Here is a 19,464-nt window from a genome sequence, read left to right as displayed (position 1 = left end):
GATTACACAGACACACGCAGACTGATATCTCCCCGCAACTTCAAACATTAGGGATAGACGATTATGTTTTTATTTATTCCATTATAAATGTTTATCTTGCTGTTGTCAAAAGACCACGTTCCAAGGGCTGAAAGGACAGATGTGTATAAATATCGGGAATGGTATAGATTAGCCCTCCTGCTAATATTATTTATTCCTATGTTTTCCTACCAGTTTGCGTTATCCCAAGGTCACAACACTACAAGGAAAAACACCTGACCAGCATTACATGATGTGTGTAGTTAAATCCCTCACATTTTGAAATGCTACGAGTCATCTGGCCCCAGTTACCTTGTTCTCATGTGTCTATTTGTCCTACCGTTAGTTAGCAAGATTAACTACTGTAAGAATTACTACAAAGGTTGGTGGAAGGTTGCCATACGGGCCATGGAAGAACCCATAAAATGGGGGCGTATCCAGGAATTTTTAGGCTTAAATATGCCAGTATTGTGTCTTTAGCAACACACATGGTGCACCAGTGACCGGACAGACATCCTCTCCCATACACTGGGAGTTTATCAGAGAGGAGCAGCCTGAAGCTGCAGCGGTTTTAAATTCTGGTGCCAAGACTTATCTCTCGCCTTGTTGGAGGCTGCGTGCAGCTCGCATGTGGCAGAGCATCTTTGAAGTGAGATAGAGACAATCACTGGGAGATATTTATGCAGGCACATAGACACGCACACCTGTCAGTTCACTCCACCACTAAAAGCTTCCAGTACATACGAGTGTGTGTGTGTGTGTGGTGCAGCTGGTATGTGAAGTGTGCAACAAAAAAGAAGCTGTGGGCTTTAACGCTCTGCACCCTCAGGGGGAAAGGTAATGACCATCACCACGAGGCACAGCGCTGCATTCCACTGTGCGATGGAGAGAACCATCTTTCTCTGTGTGCGTGTCTACACTCTCTGAATTGGAGTTGAGCCTGGAGCCAGATTGAATCACGTAGTTACAAGTATCTCCAGCTCTAATATTTCCCTTTTCTCCATCAGGGCTTAGAGCCACCTCTGGAAATGAAAATCAATTACCCGAACTGTGTCACTTCTGTGGAAAAGTGACATGTGCATGAGACATCTATAACGCCTCGGGAAAAGAATCCAATTACAGGACCCGTGGTTCTGAATCACATTATGTACTGAAACAATAGCTGTGGCCCACAAGCACATAATCAAGTGCCAAGTTAATTAAACAACAAGTTTATAACAAGACACCAAGGAAGGTGACATCTATTGAATGAGTCAAAGTATAACGGGTTGCTATAGGTCTGGAAACTATTTATTTCCAGGACATTGCTTTAGCATTTTTATGACAAGTTTCACAAATTTGCAAAGCATAAATACATTTTAGGGGAGCGGACAAGTTCAAGTTTGGCAACGTCAATAAAAAAAAACACCAAGAGTTACGACATCATTATAATATACAAAAAAAAGTGCATGGTTTTGCTCGTGTTTATTGGAATAACAAGAACAAAAAAACCAAGAATTTATAATTTCAACAATTAATAAGTCTGACGGGTTTAAATGTGACTTTGACATTCGATGTTTTGTTCATGGTACAGACGAAAAGTGTAATCCAAACTTTCTTGAAACAACCCAGGCTTTGTGGCTGATACGTGTCTCCCTGTGGGTCCTGCACTAATCGAGTCTTATCTAAATTGGACTAGCTGCATTCATTTTTATGTAGAGTGAGGTGTGCACTCGGCAGGTGAATTAAGTTAGAAAATATAATTTAGATCAGGACAGAGAACAGAGTGTATCTGCAGGTACTTAGTATTCAAGGATGTGGATCAGGGAAAACTGATTTATTGAACGTCTCTGATGAAGCTTATGCTTAATTTGCAACATCCTGAACAAGTCTGGTAATCCAGACCTCACAAAGGCTGTTGTTGTGATGGGATCACCCCAGACTGTTCACTGGTCAATATGAGGCTTCGACCCATGAGAACTTGGTAGTCATTACTACATATATCAGTCAATATCAATAATTATCACATTGAATGTCACATTATTATTTTTAAAGTTTAAAGATTAACTTTTAAAATATCTTTATCATTGCTGTTAACACAAATTATATTGGTATAATTTACCCAACCCTACAACATTATGTAGACATTACTACATGAGCGAACCATCGTCATCACTAGACTGTAACACATATACTGTCAGTACTACACTATAACACAAGTACTCAGCTGTCATTACTACATACAATAAGTGCTGAATACTTATGGCTGTTTAAGTTTCATGACAGCATCTTACATGTTGTAATTATCAGTGACAAAATCGCACATGCACGCACGCACACACACACACACACACACACACACACACACACACAATTTGTGTCCACCTGACTCTAATTTGCACAAGAAAACTTACTGGTGAGGGTGAGTCAAATAGATGTTTTCCACGAGAACTCACAATCGGAAGTTGTGTCAAGACAAAGAATTTAAACTTTTGTGCCCAACCACAAAAAAACAAACATGATGTCAGCTGAATGTGGACGGTTCCTGCGTAATGAGTCATTTCATAGTTCAGGGAAATGACCTGAATGGAGCGCGAGGCAGGAAGGCACCATGCAGCGAGGACCTGCCTCCCTCTCTCCCCTCATCTCTGTGGTTTTTCCACAATGCTGCTGATCTGGTGTTTTGCATTACGCAACAGTGCCGCCCCTCCCATCCCCTCAAAACTCAGCACTCTCTCTCTCTCTCCCTCCCTCGCTCTCTCTCCCCCTCCCTCCCTCACTCGTCCTGATATTAATGACACAGCTATCTGAGGCAGCAGCAGTTCCCCTGCGCTCTCTCTCCCTCCTGCAGGCTGCGCTTATACACACACACACTCCTAAACCAATAGGATTCTGGACACACATTCACATACTCCATACCTACAGATACACACACACATGCAAACACACACTAGTTTAGACGTGCTTGCACTCGCTGGAGTTTATATCAGAGGCAGTTGGAGACACTTTCACTTTACACTTATTTCTCCTTTCCAAATCTCAAGCAGAAAAAAATGAGGACAACTGTGCTTTGCGTCTGTGCCAGCCTCCTGCTCACGGCAACCCTGGTGCCGCGCATCAGCCAGGCAGCGGACCTCCCCGTCAACTCACACCAGAGATGGGACGCGAAAGGACCTTTCACTTTGGGATCTGAATCCGGCACCCCCACCTCCTGCCCCATGAAGCTGAGACCCTCCGGCCAGTGTGGGAGCTCCGGAGCCGGGGCAGAGGAGGGCGAGGACTGCCCATACCAGCTCACCTTGCCCCCTCTCACCATCCAGCTGCCCAAGCAGTTCAGGCTGCTGGAGAAGACAATGAAGGAGCTGCAGAGCTTGAAGGAGGTGGTGAACAAGCTGAAGAGCGGGTGCCAGGAGTGCCGCGGAGCACGGGGCAGCGGGGCAGCGGGACAGCAGGCTGACCAAGGGAAGAAGGATGCTGGGGGAGAAGTGAGACTGGACCTGACGGGACAGGAGGTGTTAGGTGGGTCGAGTCAAGAGGAGAGGGGAGATGGGATGGTGCCTGGAGCTACTGTGGATGGTGCTGGACTGGGACAAGGTTCTGCTTTTTGGAAAATTACACCAAGCCCGAGCTCAATGCAGGAGATGCAGGTAAGAGGCAGCTGAGTCTCAGTTTTAAATGAAATCATTCTGGGTTATTAAGCCTGTTCGTGGTTCAGTGCAAAGAGGAAACCAGGTCAATATTCAGAAATAATTTTACATTCTCATTACTTATGTCACTATACGTTAAGTGGATGCTGTGTCAGCCTGATCCAAGTTATGATACTCTGAACACTGTAACACAGTACGAGAAAACAGAATTTGGTGTTGTTATAACTGTAAAATCCTTTTAGAATTGTCTGTGCAAAAAGTGCAAAAGCGGTACTGCACCAGTTCTTTTACATTTCTATTAAGAGCAAATTCCCCGGAGACCAGTATCATTGTCATCCTTGTGGAGATTACAGTGACAATGATCTAATCAAACTGAAAAAAAAATGTTCTCACCGTGTACACACAGTCATCTAAACATGCCCATTCAAATGTAGCCAACTGGAAGGAAAACTGGATCCATGAAGTCCTACCTGGCAACAGTTCACCAGGGAAAATTCCTGGTACTGTAAACAGGGCGGGGGGGGCGGGGGATCAGCTTTAGACGTCGACCCAATGGCAGTAAATTCTGCTTTGTCTGGTAAGCTTGTTGACTCTCGCAGACACTTTTGGCAGACGGCGGATTTCGTTTCTGTTGCTGTTCTGAAAATTCAAATTGGCTGCAGTGAAAGCCAATGGGGAGGAGACGGGTGACATCGCTTAATCCACCTGCTTTGTATTCGGTGCACAGAAATAATCCACTACCCCCCCTCCCCCCCTCCGCTCTGGCCCCTTCCCAGGTGAAGCTGAACAGGATGTCGGCCAGCCTGCGCAACGCCCGGAGCCAGATCTCGGCCCTGCAGGGTCGTATGGAGGGAATCAACCTGCTCAACATGGACAACGTGAAGGCGATGGTGGACGGACAGGTGCAGAACATCACTGGGGTGATCGACAAGCTCAGCTCCACCTGCACCACCGGGTGTCCTTCGCATAATAGCCCTTCATGTAAGCCTGTTTTTCTTAAAAGATCACTTTCATAGGGTTCTTTTCTCATGTTTACTTTTACTATTCCAACCCGCCATGTCCTTTAAATGTTTCTTCCATCTTCGCAGGTATTTATATATTCTCACTTTCTAAACACCCTCTTTTCTGGGTGTTCTATTCTGTTATTTTCTATTCTGTTCCATCTTTTGCCATTTCAAAGATGGCTCAACGCTCCTGCTCTCATGCATTTTTCTGTAATCTCTCTGAGCACGATCAAGCAACCTGCTCTGTCTCTCCTTATCTATTCCCACAAATGCACCACAGATGTTGTTATGGTAATGAATGCCCGTCACACATCCAGCGGTTTGGGTTGCCATGGAGTGTGTACAATCATGCCTAAGGGGACAGTGACAAACAACCCAACTCTGGGCGGTCACCTTCACCCAACGAGCTCCTTCTTTCTGGGAAATGGAAAATTAAATCTTCCAGGTTGACAATGGCCTCCTTAACAACAAATGTGTTGTGATAAGCCTTCTCCATTACCGATATGAATAGCGTTACATATTTTGCAGAGAGTTGTATAACTATGTCAGCACCTTAAAAAAAAAAATTGTAGTGAGAGTGAGGTTTCCCATGTCTGCAACATAACGACAGCAGGGCCTGTCTACTCACTTCAGCCATAGCAAAAAAAAATTATAATAACAAAATAGTTTAAGGTTGAGGTCATGCTGGACAAGAATGAAGCAATATGAGAGCTTGGGTCAAAAAGAGAATTCAAATTACTTCTTATATAATTGAGTCAAGTGCCTTGACGTTCACTTGTCTCCATCTGGAGAAACTCAAAGGGAGAAGAGAGAGGGAGACAGATACTTGGCTCCAGTAGAACAACGTAGGATTTAAAAATTAAACCTTAAAAAAAGGGAGTGGAATCTCTCAATGGTGCAAAAACTTAACAGCAGAGATCCCAAACTAAGCTTCCAGACAGTCCACTGTACAGTGATGTAAAAGCTTATTTGGATGAGAGCATGGCTGAAATGCAGCGGAAGGCCACTTTTCAGACGGAAACTGAATAATATCCCTACACTGCATGAGTGAATGTCACACCATACTGGGACTTTTTATGTGGAAACCGATGTGAGCTTATTTCTAAGTAGATTAACAGGGACAGTGGTGTGAAGGGAATACAAGCTTTTCGGACTTCTGTGTTTTTTTCCCCCCCTCCACCAAACTTGCCTCCTTCTCCTTCAAACTCTCCTTCATTTCATGGCACTTTTCTTGCCTTTCTCCTAAGCTGCATCTGCTCTTCATCTCCCCATTTCTGCTTCTTTTCCTGTTACATGCCATTTTTCTTTTTATCTTCTTTTACCACAACTTGCCCCGTCTCCCTCTCTCTTTAATCCCCTTTTCCCGGTACCTTTCGTCTCTCTCTCCCCTCCCCCCCCCCCCCCACCTCTCTCCCTCTGGAGGTCATGCTCTTGAATGCTCATTCCTGCATAAAACAACTTACTCTCATTATCTCTTGCCAACAACACAAGAAGTAATGCAGGCAGCTTCCCCAACATTAGTCACGGATGGTGCGCAGGGTCAGCAGCACTTGTCTTTGTACATCAATCTGTCATGTTAAGCTCAAGAGCCGGTAAATTCTTTGAACAATTCAGGGAGATCATACCTGATGATGTCTGAAATGATTCCGACAGAAGTCGACAAGAGACAGCTGCTGATGCGCCAAGGATAAAACAAACTCTAATGATACGACCTGTGTAGTTTCACAATACGAGTATAAACAATGCATTTTTACTCAAGCGATTCTTCGTAAATACAAAAACTGATATAAACTGAGCTTTTTTGTGAACAAATACTGATTAACTCCTACTTTAGCACACACGTGTGAATTCGCTCTATTCGTAATCTTTAAAAACTTATACCAGATGCTGAATGAATATACCCCCTTTACGCCTTAAATGAAACAATGTTGTTTATCGCAAATTTCAAAAGAGATCTGTGAAGTAATTCGTGCCTGAATAGTTTCCCCGCCTCCTCAACAAAACTACCCAGATGCCAAATTGTAGCTGAATAGTTAAGATAATTGTTACATAGAGATTTACAAGTGAACAAATGAATGGAATTCTGTTTTTATTGTAAGAAAGGCAGGCAAGTAACGGATTTAACATTTTTAGATGTCATGAGACAGATGTGTGTTTATGTCTAGATGGAAACTGTGGTGGGATGGATCATTGGCAAGCAAATGTAGCCAATCACATGCCAGGGGATTTTCGAAAGCAGCCACACTGGTACAGCTCATTAAGCTGCGCTAAACTCCAAACATTTACACATAGCGGGTGCAGTAAAAGGCATCCAAGGACACTCCAAAAATCCATTCTTCTAACTTTTTATCCTCTTATCTATACCATTTTATTCCAAGCTAAAAAAAGGAGGAACGTGTAGCTAATAAAACACGGGCCGACGTGGGATTGCAATTTCACCATCAAGCAGGACTGATAATACGTTTGTCAAGGAGCTTTTATCAGCTCTCGGTGCTGTGGGCATTCAGTTCACCCGCTCTGCTGCAAGCACTAATCTTCACTCTCACTCCCGCAAGACTGCTGGGCCTTGAGGTGGATGGACAGCAATCCGTGTTACTGTCAGCTACATTAACTCAGTTATAAACAACAAGAACACACGGCTATCGTCAGGAGCTGCTCGGCTGCGATGTTTTGACACAACTTCCTGGAGGAAGGGTGTTGTTTTTTGATGAAAGTTTCACTGCATCAAAACTGACAGTAGTATCGGCTTTGAAATATGTTTGGGGGGGAAGATTACACTATCACTTACTAACACATTTCCTTCCATCAGAGGTGCTGAGCGCACACAAGTGCCGGTTGTCACGATGCACACTTCCTTGATAACACAGTTGTCTTTCTTTGTGTCAATCATTTTTCCGTCAAGAGTCAAATGAGCAATATCATATTCTAGTCAGTCGGCCAAGATAAAGCAAGCTCTGTGAAGGCATGTCTGTCACTGTCATCTAAATGATCAGCTTTTAAAAAGTAGCTCACATCAGTTCTTAGGTTTTCTCAGGTTCTTAATTATAATGTTCATACTGTAATGCTGCAGCTCCTCTTCACAAATGTTGGCCTCTGTTCTATCTTCAAGCAAACAAAAAATGTATTGGAATATAAATGGTGGTGTTGAAAACTCGATTGTGATACAGAAGCACTGTAATTATGGCAGCTGAGAAGGTGTTCTTGGTGTTCTTGTGGAAGAAATCTTAAATAAGCGTTTAATACTTCAAAATACGCTTGGAGTTACAGGATTTCCTTTTTATCACTGTGAGGTTCATATACATGTCTGAGTTGATTCGGCGCCACCCCTGACAAATCTACCGAAAGAAAACCCACCTCGTAGCCTGTTGCACACCATTTTGAGCAAGCAAGTCGTTCACTGCATGAACCAAAGCAAAACGTTTTGAAATTGAATGGGTTCCCAGGCTTTGTTAGGGGGCGTGCAAGACTAGCTGCTCTGTGTGAATTATGCAAAGATGCGTTAGTATGAGCCATCTTCTTCTTCCTTGTTCAGCTCATTGGCAGGTGGCAACCAACGTCAAGGTGCATTACCGCCATCTACTGGATCTACTTCTAGAACCTCCTCCATTGTCCCAATCCAGAAGTGGCTTCTTAGGATCTGCCTCTTCTTCCTGACTGAAGTAGGAGCCAGATTTCAGACAGGGCATTTCAGGAGCAGTCTTTTCTTTAAGGCAGAGGAGCTCCCTTTGAGCTTTTTCACGCAGAGGAAATAATATGTCTTCTTTGGAGAGAACAGGGCAACACGTATGAAGTTAAGGAAGTGATATAGAGCAAGCAGGCACTTAAAGCAATCAGCTCTCTATTTGACTCAGCCATTTTAACGGTCGAACAGCCAATCAGCAAACAGTCATTTGGGCATCACTTAGATGCTGATATTAGAGTTATTTAGGTCAGACCCAGTGCCAGAGGGAGGGAGGGAGGGAGGGAGTGAGTGAGTGAGTGAGTGAGGTGGCTCTTGCCTGTCTCGGGGCACTGGCAGCCCAGTCAGATACACATGGAGGAATGAAGTCGAGATACTTCAAGATTCTTAAACGTGAAGGCGACACAGAATATGCAGGTCAATACTTTGAATGCCAAGTGCAGAAAAAAGCTGTTAACCTGACAAGGATATATTTCAAGCTCATACTCAACTCCCTGACTGCTCTGTTTATGGAGTGATTTACCATCTGCAGCCATTTTGCACCTAACGTGTTTGTGTGATGTGACAGGGAAATACAGGTGACGCTTAAAGAATGACAGCAACCATGGATTTCACACCTTTGTATGTCTAGCCTTGCACTCCACAAGCACTATCCAGTCTAGACGTCTCCTCCCTACACCTCAGGACACCTGATGCCCTCTGGGTTCATGTATGCCTCCTTCCCTTTGCTGTTACAATCAACTAAACCCCTGAACAGATTTAACAGTTTGACAAAACTGTATCAGCAATGGGGGAGAGTTAAACTCAGGAGGGGTCCACATGCTGCCTGCCCGGTGTCAGGATGATTTAGGCCGCAGGTGCCGAATGAGCAGGGAGGGGGTACGCCTCTCTAATCCAGTTTTACACTTTCCCACGTTTTGACAGGTCTGTTCCTTTCAGTTCCCTAAATGCTAACTGACAGCGGCTTTTGGACCTTGGTTTTGGGTTTGGTCAGTGGCCTGCAGTGCAGCCCAGGGGCTCAGGAGCAAGAGGCAGAGGAATAAGTGGGGAATGAAATGGAGGGGGGGTTCTCACAAGTAAGTGGAGCTCTATGAAATGAACCTGTGGTGCAGCACAAGTGAGGTTTGCTGACTTTTATCCTCCGACAGTGCACCTTGCCCTTTCACTTATGTTCTTTCATGTCGGACTCCTCGATATGGTTCTTGGCTGAAGGATCGCATGCTGAGAAGCAAAGGAATGGAATGACTATACTGATGAACAGTATTCAGTGATACAAACGTTTTTGCTTCACAACACGCTGAAATTTGGTTTGAGTCAGACAAGCAATTGTTTTGTTAAGTGAAGGGGAACAGTCTAGGAGCAAAAAAAAGGACATCTCATTCCCTTTTCCAGGCTTTTCTCTGCCTCCGGGGCTGTTTCTATCAAAGTCTCTCTGAAGGGGAGAGAAAAATGCCAGAGCAAAGTGAAAACATTATCAAATGTCCTCCTGTGAAAAAATCCCATTAAATGTACCCTCTCCTCTTTTCTCCTTCTCTCCCTGTCGCCCAGCAGTCATCTTAGCCCCTCGGGACTGTTCAGACTACAACATTCTGGAGACGAGGAAGAACGCTGTGTATCGCGTGACCCCTGATCCCCGCAACGGGACGTTTGACGTGTACTGCGACATGGAGTCCTACGGAGGTGGATGGACTGTGATCCAGCAACGGCTCAATGGGTCTGTGAGCTTCAACCGCACCTGGGCCGAGTACAAGAAGGGCTTCGGCAACCTCAGGTAATGGTTTTCCTTCATTAGGTTTTGCTGAAATATGTGATAGGTCTTATGCATACTTATTGATGGGTGACACAACTCCACTTATGAAATTAATTTGATGTTTATTTTAATCTGCACCAAATTGCACACACTTGTAAGAAGTAGTCACCTAAATATCCCCGTTCCTCAAAAAGATCTATGAATTTCTTTGATAAATCAACAAAAATATTTAAGAAATGCCTTCTCGCATTATTAAAGAGAAACCAAAAAGCATTTGTGTTATTCCTTTGCTCCACAAAATTTTATGGAAATCCGGTGAGTAGCTTTTGCATAATCTTGCAGACTAAAACAAACACAAATGAAAACATAAGCTCCTTGGCGGAGGTAACAACAGAAACCATGTTTGAGAACAATGTGTGCGATGGGTACTAATACACAGAAGCCAAAGTTAATGACCTACACTGCAGCCAAGAGACGCGTTCGCTTCTCTTTGGGAAACCGCCATGTCGTCCATTATTCTAAGGTCTTAAGTCACGTTTAGCGTGATGGAAAAACTTTACACTAAGAACTTCACAATAAGACGACCTCTGCTTAAGCCTTTGATTCAGACTAGACGCTACAGTGAGTTAACAATTGTGTAACCTCTTCCACCTGTCACCTGCAAGTGACTGGTCTTATAGCTTCTCCTGGCTAGAAGCTACCATGTCCTCAGGCAGCCATGGGGGTGGGCTGGACCGATACAAACCTTTCAGAGAATCCAAATTAACAAACATACCATTAATGTCAGATTCCTCTGCAACAGCTCACTATTCTAACATATATATGACAACCACGTGCACCTATGAGTGCACCAACTTTAACCTAAGCACAGTTAATACAGAACAGTTCTCCCCTTCCTCCCATAACTTGAGAGTGCCCAGTCTCACTGACTAATGATGCACGCCCGTTTTCACCATCACTGATTGATTCCCATCAGTAAAACAAACACACATCACCTCCATGTCACAGATAAATTAACCTGTGCACAACAATAAGTTATTTAACGGGTTGAAGTTTGTGTTTAATCACTCAAATTAAAACTTTACATTTGAACATATGTGCCAGTCTTTTCACTCTGTATTGTTTTTATATCCAGTACCTCCACTATAACTTAGCTTATTTTCTCTCTTCTACTGTAGTATTTAGTTTTGTATTGGAGATAAACATGGTTACCTCATCTTCAGATGTAGTTGTGCTTCAAACTAAAAGAATAACTTCTCCTCTCAGCCTTCATTTACCGTCACACTCCTCCCCTTCCTGTACTCTCCATTAAAGTCCAATTCAGTTTGAGTTAGGGCTGCATGATTCTGGCAAATATGGGAATCCTGATTCTCCCCCATTATCAGCTGGGTTGTTTTCTGGATTCATTTGATTGTATCTCCGACAAACTATTGCACACTTTTCTCTCTCATTTGCTGCCGTCTCTCACTCACTTTATTCCACTGCTGGTTTTCTGCTACTCAGCATTATGCAGAGGTAATGTCACAGTGTCATCGGTTAAGGGAGAAACCAAAGGTCATGTAGCATTCGGCACGGTCACACCGCATGCACTGGTGGCCTACCTTCGCCTTCTGTTCACTTCCAATTAGTGAAAACTGGAAGGCGAATCAACATTTGCTTGCAGTGGCAAACCAAATCCGCAGCGTGGCTTTGTATGGCATTCAACTTTGGTGAACTTTGACCCATGATATTCGCTGAGAAATTAGATTGCATATAGGTGTGACTTGAGATGCAGTTAATTATGATAAATTGTGCAGCCCCAGTTTGAGTGACGCTACCGGGCTTCTAATCAAGTGTTTACACATTATAACCTATCCTCTTCTTTTGTTTCCCTTCCTTCCTCTACCTGCTGCTCTCCTGCAGAGGTGAGTTCTGGTTGGGCAATGACTACATGCACTTGCTGACGAAAGCCAAAGATATGATTTTGCGTATTGAGCTGGAAGACTTTGAGGGTGTGCGGGAATACGCAAAGTTCGACCAGTTCTACGTGGCCAATGAGTTCCTCCGCTACCGGCTGTCAATCAGTGGCTACAGGTATAATATTTGATTTTGTGCACGTTTATATGTGTGATTGAATATTTTAAGGATGACAACATCTAATAAATCATTGTGTCGTTTTAGTGGGACTGCTGGAAACGCCATCAGCTTAAACAAGCACTTCAACCACGACCAGAAGTTCTTCTCCACGCCCGACCGTGACAACGACATGTACCCCTCCGGGAACTGCGGCGCCTACTACAGCTCTGGCTGGTGGTTCGACGCCTGCATGTCCGCCAACCTCAACGGGAAGTACTACCACAAGCGGTACAAAGGGGTGAGGAACGGGATCTTCTGGGGGACGTGGCACAACATGTCGACGGAGTACTACCCCACCAACTACAGGCAGGCCTTCAAAACCGTCAAGATGATGATACGGCCAAAGAACTACGCTCCTTAAGAGGACCAGGTAACAAGTGTTTTCACGCAGACGGACAGACACCAAGAAAATGGACGAACAAGTAGACTCATACACATGCGCATAGTCCTGCATTGGCACACATTTACACACGCACACTTGTACACTGAAAAAAAGACTATAAGCGCTATAACCCTATAGAAGTTTGAATGCAGTTATAAGAAAACTAATTGTGGAAAAAAATGTTTAATGTGCCATTACTTATTTTCCACTAGAGTATGTGTGTGGCCTTGAACAAAAGTCTGGATTAAAATCATAATAATAAAAGGAAAATGGACTATTAACGATAATGGAATAATAAAAAAACCACACAGTGTAAAGGGCAGCCTCCTACAGGGGCTGTAATATTACACGGAGGGTTAACGTGAGAGATTTTTCACCTTTTTTCTCTGACATTTCCAGGTTCTGTTGTGCCGCCTCCCCCAGCTATAAAAACCCCGGCCCGGACACAGGGCAGCACACAGTCATAGTAAAAACTAATGAGCTATCATTTTTTCTCCACTCCAAATGGTTTCATAATTAACAGCAGCCACTCGAGTGAGGTATACGAGGGCTGATGATACAGTTTTGAGTGGCTCGGAAATTATTCATGCTGGGGTCAGAGCCAAACTGTTAAAAATAAAAGAAAAACACCAGCAGTGAAGAAGTTAATAGCTTCTGTGCCGTTTATTTAATTACACTGGGACACTTCTCTAATGTATCGCCATTCAATTCACTATAAAGCATCCCAGTATAAAAATGTAGCCTCAGATCAATTTCTAGTGGGTCATTCCCAAGTACGTTCTGCATGATGGATGTTTAAATAAACTGTGCTCGACAACAGCCACGGAGCAGGACACTGCCGGGATGTTTAACTGTTTTTCCACCCATTGCTCTGGGTGCATTGAACTACTGCACATCTCTTGATGCCATTCACCAGTTTTCATCTATTAAAAAAAGAAAAGACAAAAAAAAAATTCCTCCCTAAATCACCACTTGTACAATACTGCTGCCTAGTGTTAGAAAAGTGTAAAGCATCATTTAATCAATTTTATATACACTGTGAATAGGGGGGAAGGATGTTGGGGGGAAAGAAGAGATGTTTAAGGATATGTACAGTATTTATTTTATTTTGTGAGGTTATGATAGCTTTTATAATATAGGTCATAAAGTCTAATGAATGTTGACATTGGAGCAGTGATGAAGACTGTGCATTGTTTTGACCATTCATCATCGTAAATAACGTGTGTATTTGGAGCTTTGTTTTTGTACAAATTTGATCTTTTCTATCATTCATATTCAACCGTCATGCCAAAAAAAAATATGCACTTTTTATATCCAAAACATGAATAAAGTCACACCTTCCAGGTTGTGTACATTTGCAGTTTTAAATAACAATGACGCCTATTGCCTACTTTCAAAGCATCTCCTGTATTGAAATCACCTTTCAATAAACGTATACAAACGTGAATACAAGTTTAGCATGAGGAGAAACTTTGGAGTGTCTGGCTTCTTGTATCCAGGACGAATAAAAGCTGCCTGTGACTATGGAGGGACGAGGTGCTGCATGCACATCACAAATGGGTCAACGAGGTCAAAAGAATGAGTTCATACTAGCTTCACATAAGATACAAATGTGGGCTGGTTCAGTTAATGTCTGTACACTGTATGTGATGATCAATTTAATAAAAAAGTGCTCAATTCCCGCAATCACATCAAATTCTAAGTATTCTCTTTTGTTTAAACAATTTAAGTTTCAAGGTGAACATCGTAAATCCATTTACAGTAAATTTCTTTTGTTAAAAATTGTGAATTATACATTAGCAATGGGTTGTTTGTAAAAGGATGCATTAGATCTCTAACACACTTTGTAATCTTTTGAAAGCATTTATAATATTTTCTTATCTGATTTCAGTAATAAGATGAAATACAATCGCTGCAGCCATCTAATCCGATGTCTCTGTTGCATTTTAAAACCTCCATAATCATTTTAACAGCATTCAGGAGTCTTACCTCATCCAGGAAATGGAAGGCAGGACTATCAGGAACATCAGCACTGACAGAGGGCTGCTCCTCTGGGAGCGAAGCATCAGGTGCAAGGGCCAATAGAGGGATGTCCTCCTCCATTCTCTTCTCTTCCTCCTCCTCCTCCCCTTGTTCTTTCACCTCCACGTCCCCTCTACTGCCCTGCTGCTCAGATAGACTCACTAGACCCACCAATGTATGCACAGATAGGGATATGATAAGAGAGAAAAAGCAGAGAAAGCTATTCAGTTCACAAACAGGATGCACGTTGGAAGCAATATGCAATATTAATTTTCAGTTTTTCATTGACAAACAGACAGTGAACAAGCAGAATTAGATTAAACAACATTTCCACTATGAGTTGCAAAATGACAGTAATGCTTATGATCTTTTAAAATGCTTTGTTACTCGAATCTAAAGAGGATCCAAGCCAGTATGAGGAGGATTCATTTTAATTTAACAGTATTGTAGTTAGTTTTGAATAACAAAAAACTGAAATGGGACTCCTATTATTATTATTATGGTAATTTTATTTTGAAGGAGTAGAGAAAGAACTCAAAATCCGGGTAAAATCATATGCTCAAACTAACTTTGGGGGCATATTAATATATATATAATTCATACTTTTTAAGCTTCTGCAGCTGCCTGTCATCTTCGAAGTAAATAAAATTGGTTTATACTTTTTGAATAATTTCAGCTGCAAATGACTGTTGGACCATGTTGGACGTTTTCCAACCAAAACGTGCATGAAACATGGGCTCAAACAGCTCCAACTTTAGCCTCTGCGAAATAAAAACAAGCACAAAAACACACAAGCTAGCCATAACGCTAGCTAGCTTAAAGTGCTACATGATGTGTTTGCAACGTAAACAAACACGTATCTAAAATAAATAAAAAATTCTTACTTCTTTTAAGTCCGTGTCCGTCTTCAACCCTCCATGTCTTCGTGTTGTGAACCTACAGCTCCCACACACTCAGAATACTTCAACTAAATCTGAAGCTAGAGTCTGTGATTCCAGCTGAAGTCTGTGTTAAAGCTGAAGTTAGCAACGCACTGATTCCTCTGCGGCTGGGTGACGGGAGTGTTGTGGTTCCCATAGCAACGACGCAACAGGGCCTCATAGAAATTTCAAGTGAAATCTTGCACTATAAAACATTGTATTATAGATTAGATCAAGTTTCTCCTTCTTAAAGTTTTAAGAAACAAAAAATAATTGATTGATTTTTATTTAGGGATTAGCATATACCAACAAAAATCCATAGAATAACATGTTAAAGTAAAAAATGGTCCTTATATGTCACACACAAAAAAAATCATCTTAAATTCCTTAAAGGTGCCATTAAATCAGGAAGAATGAAATAAATCCACATCAACAAGGAAAAGCTCCTCTTAGAATTAAGAGCTACCAGGAGGAGGAGGAACCAGTGTAATCTGAAAGCACAAGGATTTAGGAACATTACCATTAATAATAAAACACATGACTCAGCTTCTGTTGTTCTACTCTGATCTGTAATTGTAGCTGTCCTACATACGAGGGGAGGCACTCAACAAATTAACAATAATAAAAAAATAACATATTGTATAAGTTGTTTTTAAGTGCATTTATTGGATCAAAATTTCTACGCTTGCAGGGATTGGCCAGAAGATGGCGCTAGATTGCAGATTACTGTTGACTTCCATTGGCCACGCAGAGCAGCGTCACGGTCCATCTGGCTGAACACACTGAGGATGGATGTGGATTCCAACTGTGACCTGAATCCAAGGTGAAACTGACGGGTGTGATGCAACACTGCTGTTCTCCAGTCAGCTTCTTTCCCACAGTGCACCCTGGGAGCCGGGCATTACTCGCCCCCCCCCCCCCCCCCCCCCGCAACAGCTGCAGGGCTGTGTTATCTCAGCGATGTATATGTGTGGGTGCCAACATGTGTGAGCATATCATATGTATGACAGGGGTAGAGCTGCCTTTAGGTTATTGTGTCGCAGACATTATGTCACTCCTTAAATATGCTGTATGGATGAGAAGCAGCTTCAACCCCCCTTCTCCTGCAGCCTTGAGTGTTTATCAGTGATGCATTGTGGGAGAAGGTTTCAGATGGTGTTTTGCACTGAGGTATGTCCCTGAGTTACCTTGGGTTTACAGGCTGTTGCACAAACAGTCACATGCTTCAAAGGCTGTTCTCAGTGTTACCTAATTATTGTCTGCAAAAACTCACAAAACACACACACACACACACTGATCAAAGACAATACACACATGTGCAAACTGCCTCTAGCTGTGTATATAAAGATGGACGACATGCTAGCTCCTCAAAAGTGAAGCCAACGCGTCCTGATCGCCCCCTGGTGGCTGGCTGCAGTATAGCTCACACAAACTCAAAGTTACAAGACAAGACGTTCGTATCGGGGATATTTTGGCTTCATCTCTAGATAGTGGGATGAAGTGGAGATGGGTAATCTATCTTTATAAACAGTCGACAGTTTGTACACACAGACTTGACTTCTCTGAACTTAGGAGAGGAGTGGGACTTGAAGGGGAAAGAAGAGACTTGATTTTAAAAACTCACCCTCTTATTAAGCCTGTTAATGATACCAACCAAATGTTTACCACACCTTTTTTTATTATTTTTTATTGGAACAAATCATTTGTGCATTTTGGGAATGATGTTTCAGGTTTCAGAATTAACCTTGAATCCTCTCCAGCAGTCTTGATATGTTACTTTATTAAAAAGCACTATGCCCCTGATGTGTCCCTGGTATTACCATTTTTGGCTAAATAAAACATTGCCCTGGTTTTGCAGCTATTTTTGGAGCGGCACTTGTCGAAGTATGTGGGAATAATAAAAAAAAGAAGCTGAAAGTATAAATAAAGCCTGTCTGCTTCAAGTTACTATTTGTTGCCAATTCGGTCATTGTTGGTGTAGTACTCGGATGTTGGTTAATCTTTTCACTACAGGAAAACTGATAAAATCTTCTGATTATAGGCCTGCAGGACCAGGGCCAATTTTAAAACAGAGGAGCAGAGGTACAGAACTCCTCACATCCTACGGATCGACACATTCTCCACAGATTTTACAGTTTTGCATTTAATTTGTCGCCCATCTGTATGTATAACTAGAATGAAACTCAGCATATCCCATACCTCAACCGAGGCCCAACCGTTTCCTTGAATTTTATCACACTGCACCAAATTGTAAACGCCCTTATCATGCCTTTAAATAGGCCAGATTTCTTTTTTTCCCCCATCAAAATCAATGAATCATCCTCTGGGAAATTGAAAAAAGGCAAAAAAGTCTTGCAATGTTGAAGAAAGAGTTTAGAAAATCCTAGATGACATTCCCTGATCTGGATCTGCAACAGAATTTAAAGTAATGCACATCTTTCAACCAGGTTTTGTTGAAATCCTTCCAGTAGTTTGGGAGTTTCACATTGTCTTTGTGCTCCTCGGCATTGAAGCGGCTAAACTCTATCGGAGCGGTGAACATCACTCTTACATAGAAACTCCCATCGGTGTTCTAGATCATTTTCATTCGCATCAAACCATTTGGTTACTGACACCGATTGGCCCATTGCCATCTTGTTTCTGCAGACGTTTTCTGTTTTTCCGTTAATTTGTCATCCATCTGTATGTGAAATAAAGCCGAGCTTCACTTTGTCTTCCCGTCAAGCCACAGTTTTTTCTGCTACAGTTCACAGTTTGCTCTGTAATCTATAACAGATGTTGATGCCTGTTAAATCCGTCACCAGGGCAGTTAGCAGGCCTGGAAACCTGTACTATGTTTACAATATATAGGTAAGCAGATTGTATATTTTCATTGTACTTTGTAACTATTAATAAAGTAATTGCTTTGCTTTTATGGAGCCATATCCTTATAGTGTAATGTAATCACCGCCAAGGTTTTTTTTAATATTTGCTGGTTACCGGTGTTTTTTTGTGACCAAGAAAACACAAAAACTACTGGACGGATTACAACGACACATAAAGGAAGGATACAAAATGTGTCAGGGAGGAACGCATTAAATTCTGATCCTATACTGATCTTATTTTCACATTTTCCCAGATTTCATAATTAGTCTTGATGGGGAAAAACAGGTATATTGAGGGAACTGATATCTGAGTGTGTGACATTTGGTGCAGCTTAATTTGAATTTAAGGGGACCGTTGTCAGAGGTATGCGCTCTACTGAGAACCAGTGAGAGACAACAAGTATTCAGAAATAGATATCCACAATCTAACAATATAAAATATTCAAAAGTATTGTTGATGGCAACAGAACGATACAACTCACACATCCAGCTATTATCATTTGTGTTTTTGCAACTATTAATCATATCATAGCAGATTCCATGGTTTGTTTTTGCTGCTACAATGGATTTTTATAAACACTATGTAAAAGTAGGCAGAGCTACCACAATTTTCTTGACTGTGCGTGTATCTGTGTGTGTGTGTGTGTCCTGCATGTGTGTGTTTGCTCACCATCGCTTGCATTAACCAGACTTTCGGAAAAAGTTACCGTGCTCCCCCAGAGCCTTGTCCGGATCTCTGTTTTTCCTACCGTATTGTAGTCACAACAAACGCAACTTTGGGGGATCGTTGGTAATTTGACAACATCCATCCCCCCCTCCACCTTCACCTCCAAGGTTTCTGTGTTTCACGTGTGGCTGGAGGTCGGGAGACTCTTTTAGATGCTCTAATTAATACTGACACACACACACACGCATACACACACACTTATTTTTCCATACACGTAATCTGCTGCCACAATTTCTCGTCTCCACTTTGTCCCTCAGACAAAGCGTCAGTCGACAGTTTATAAATGGATGTTTAGAGTCTCTTAAAACCTTGAAACCAACTTTTATAGAAGCTCAGACTGAATCGTCCGTGCACTTA

General features: G+C 42.3%; 2 protein-coding genes across 4 annotated transcripts in view; one reads left to right on the top strand and one right to left on the bottom strand.

Moving 5' to 3' along the window:
- The window catches only part of ccdc146 (coiled-coil domain containing 146), a 66,627-nt gene that overhangs the window by 28,280 nt on the left and 18,883 nt on the right, over positions 1-19,464 (bottom strand). Inside the window, exon 2 of the mRNA XM_061089239.1 lies at positions 14,564-14,757. Within this exon, the coding sequence (XP_060945222.1) occupies positions 14,564-14,757 (194 nt within the window). The remainder of the gene's footprint in view (positions 1-14,563; positions 14,758-19,464) is intronic.
- fgl2a (fibrinogen-like 2a) lies at positions 2,815-16,339 on the top strand. Of its 3 annotated transcripts, none has more exons than XM_061076532.1 (6): positions 2,815-3,644; positions 4,421-4,625; positions 9,879-10,098; positions 11,980-12,150; positions 12,238-12,562; positions 16,208-16,339. In XM_061076532.1, the coding sequence occupies exons 1-5, from the start codon at positions 3,051-3,053 to the stop codon at positions 12,551-12,553; spliced, it is 1,506 nt and encodes a 501-aa protein (XP_060932515.1). In that variant the 5' UTR covers positions 2,815-3,050; the 3' UTR covers positions 12,554-12,562; positions 16,208-16,339. The 3 variants fall into 3 exon arrangements, with proteins under 3 accessions (XP_060932515.1, XP_060932508.1, XP_060932499.1); XM_061076525.1 differs by lacking the exon at positions 16,208-16,339 and adding an exon at positions 12,974-14,260; XM_061076516.1 differs by lacking the exon at positions 16,208-16,339 and having other exon boundaries at positions 12,238-14,260.

The sequence above is a fragment of the Limanda limanda genome, chromosome 1 (genome assembly GCF_963576545.1).
Source record: "Limanda limanda chromosome 1, fLimLim1.1, whole genome shotgun sequence".
In the NCBI taxonomy this organism is placed as follows: Eukaryota; Metazoa; Chordata; class Actinopteri; order Pleuronectiformes; family Pleuronectidae; genus Limanda; species Limanda limanda.
The sequence above is the reverse complement of the archived record's forward strand: the minus strand, read 5'-3'. Positions and strand labels throughout refer to the sequence as shown.

Coding starts and splice junctions, on each gene's coding strand:
- fgl2a (XM_061076532.1), top strand. CDS start 3,051: ATGAGGACAACTGTGCTTTGCGTCTGTGCCAGCCTCCTGCTCACGGCA. Junction 10,099..11,979: donor AAGGGCTTCGGCAACCTCAG/GTAATGGTTTTC, acceptor GCTCTCCTGCAG/AGGTGAGTTCTGGTTGGGCA. Junction 12,151..12,237: donor CTGTCAATCAGTGGCTACAG/GTATAATATTTG, acceptor GTGTCGTTTTAG/TGGGACTGCTGGAAACGCCA.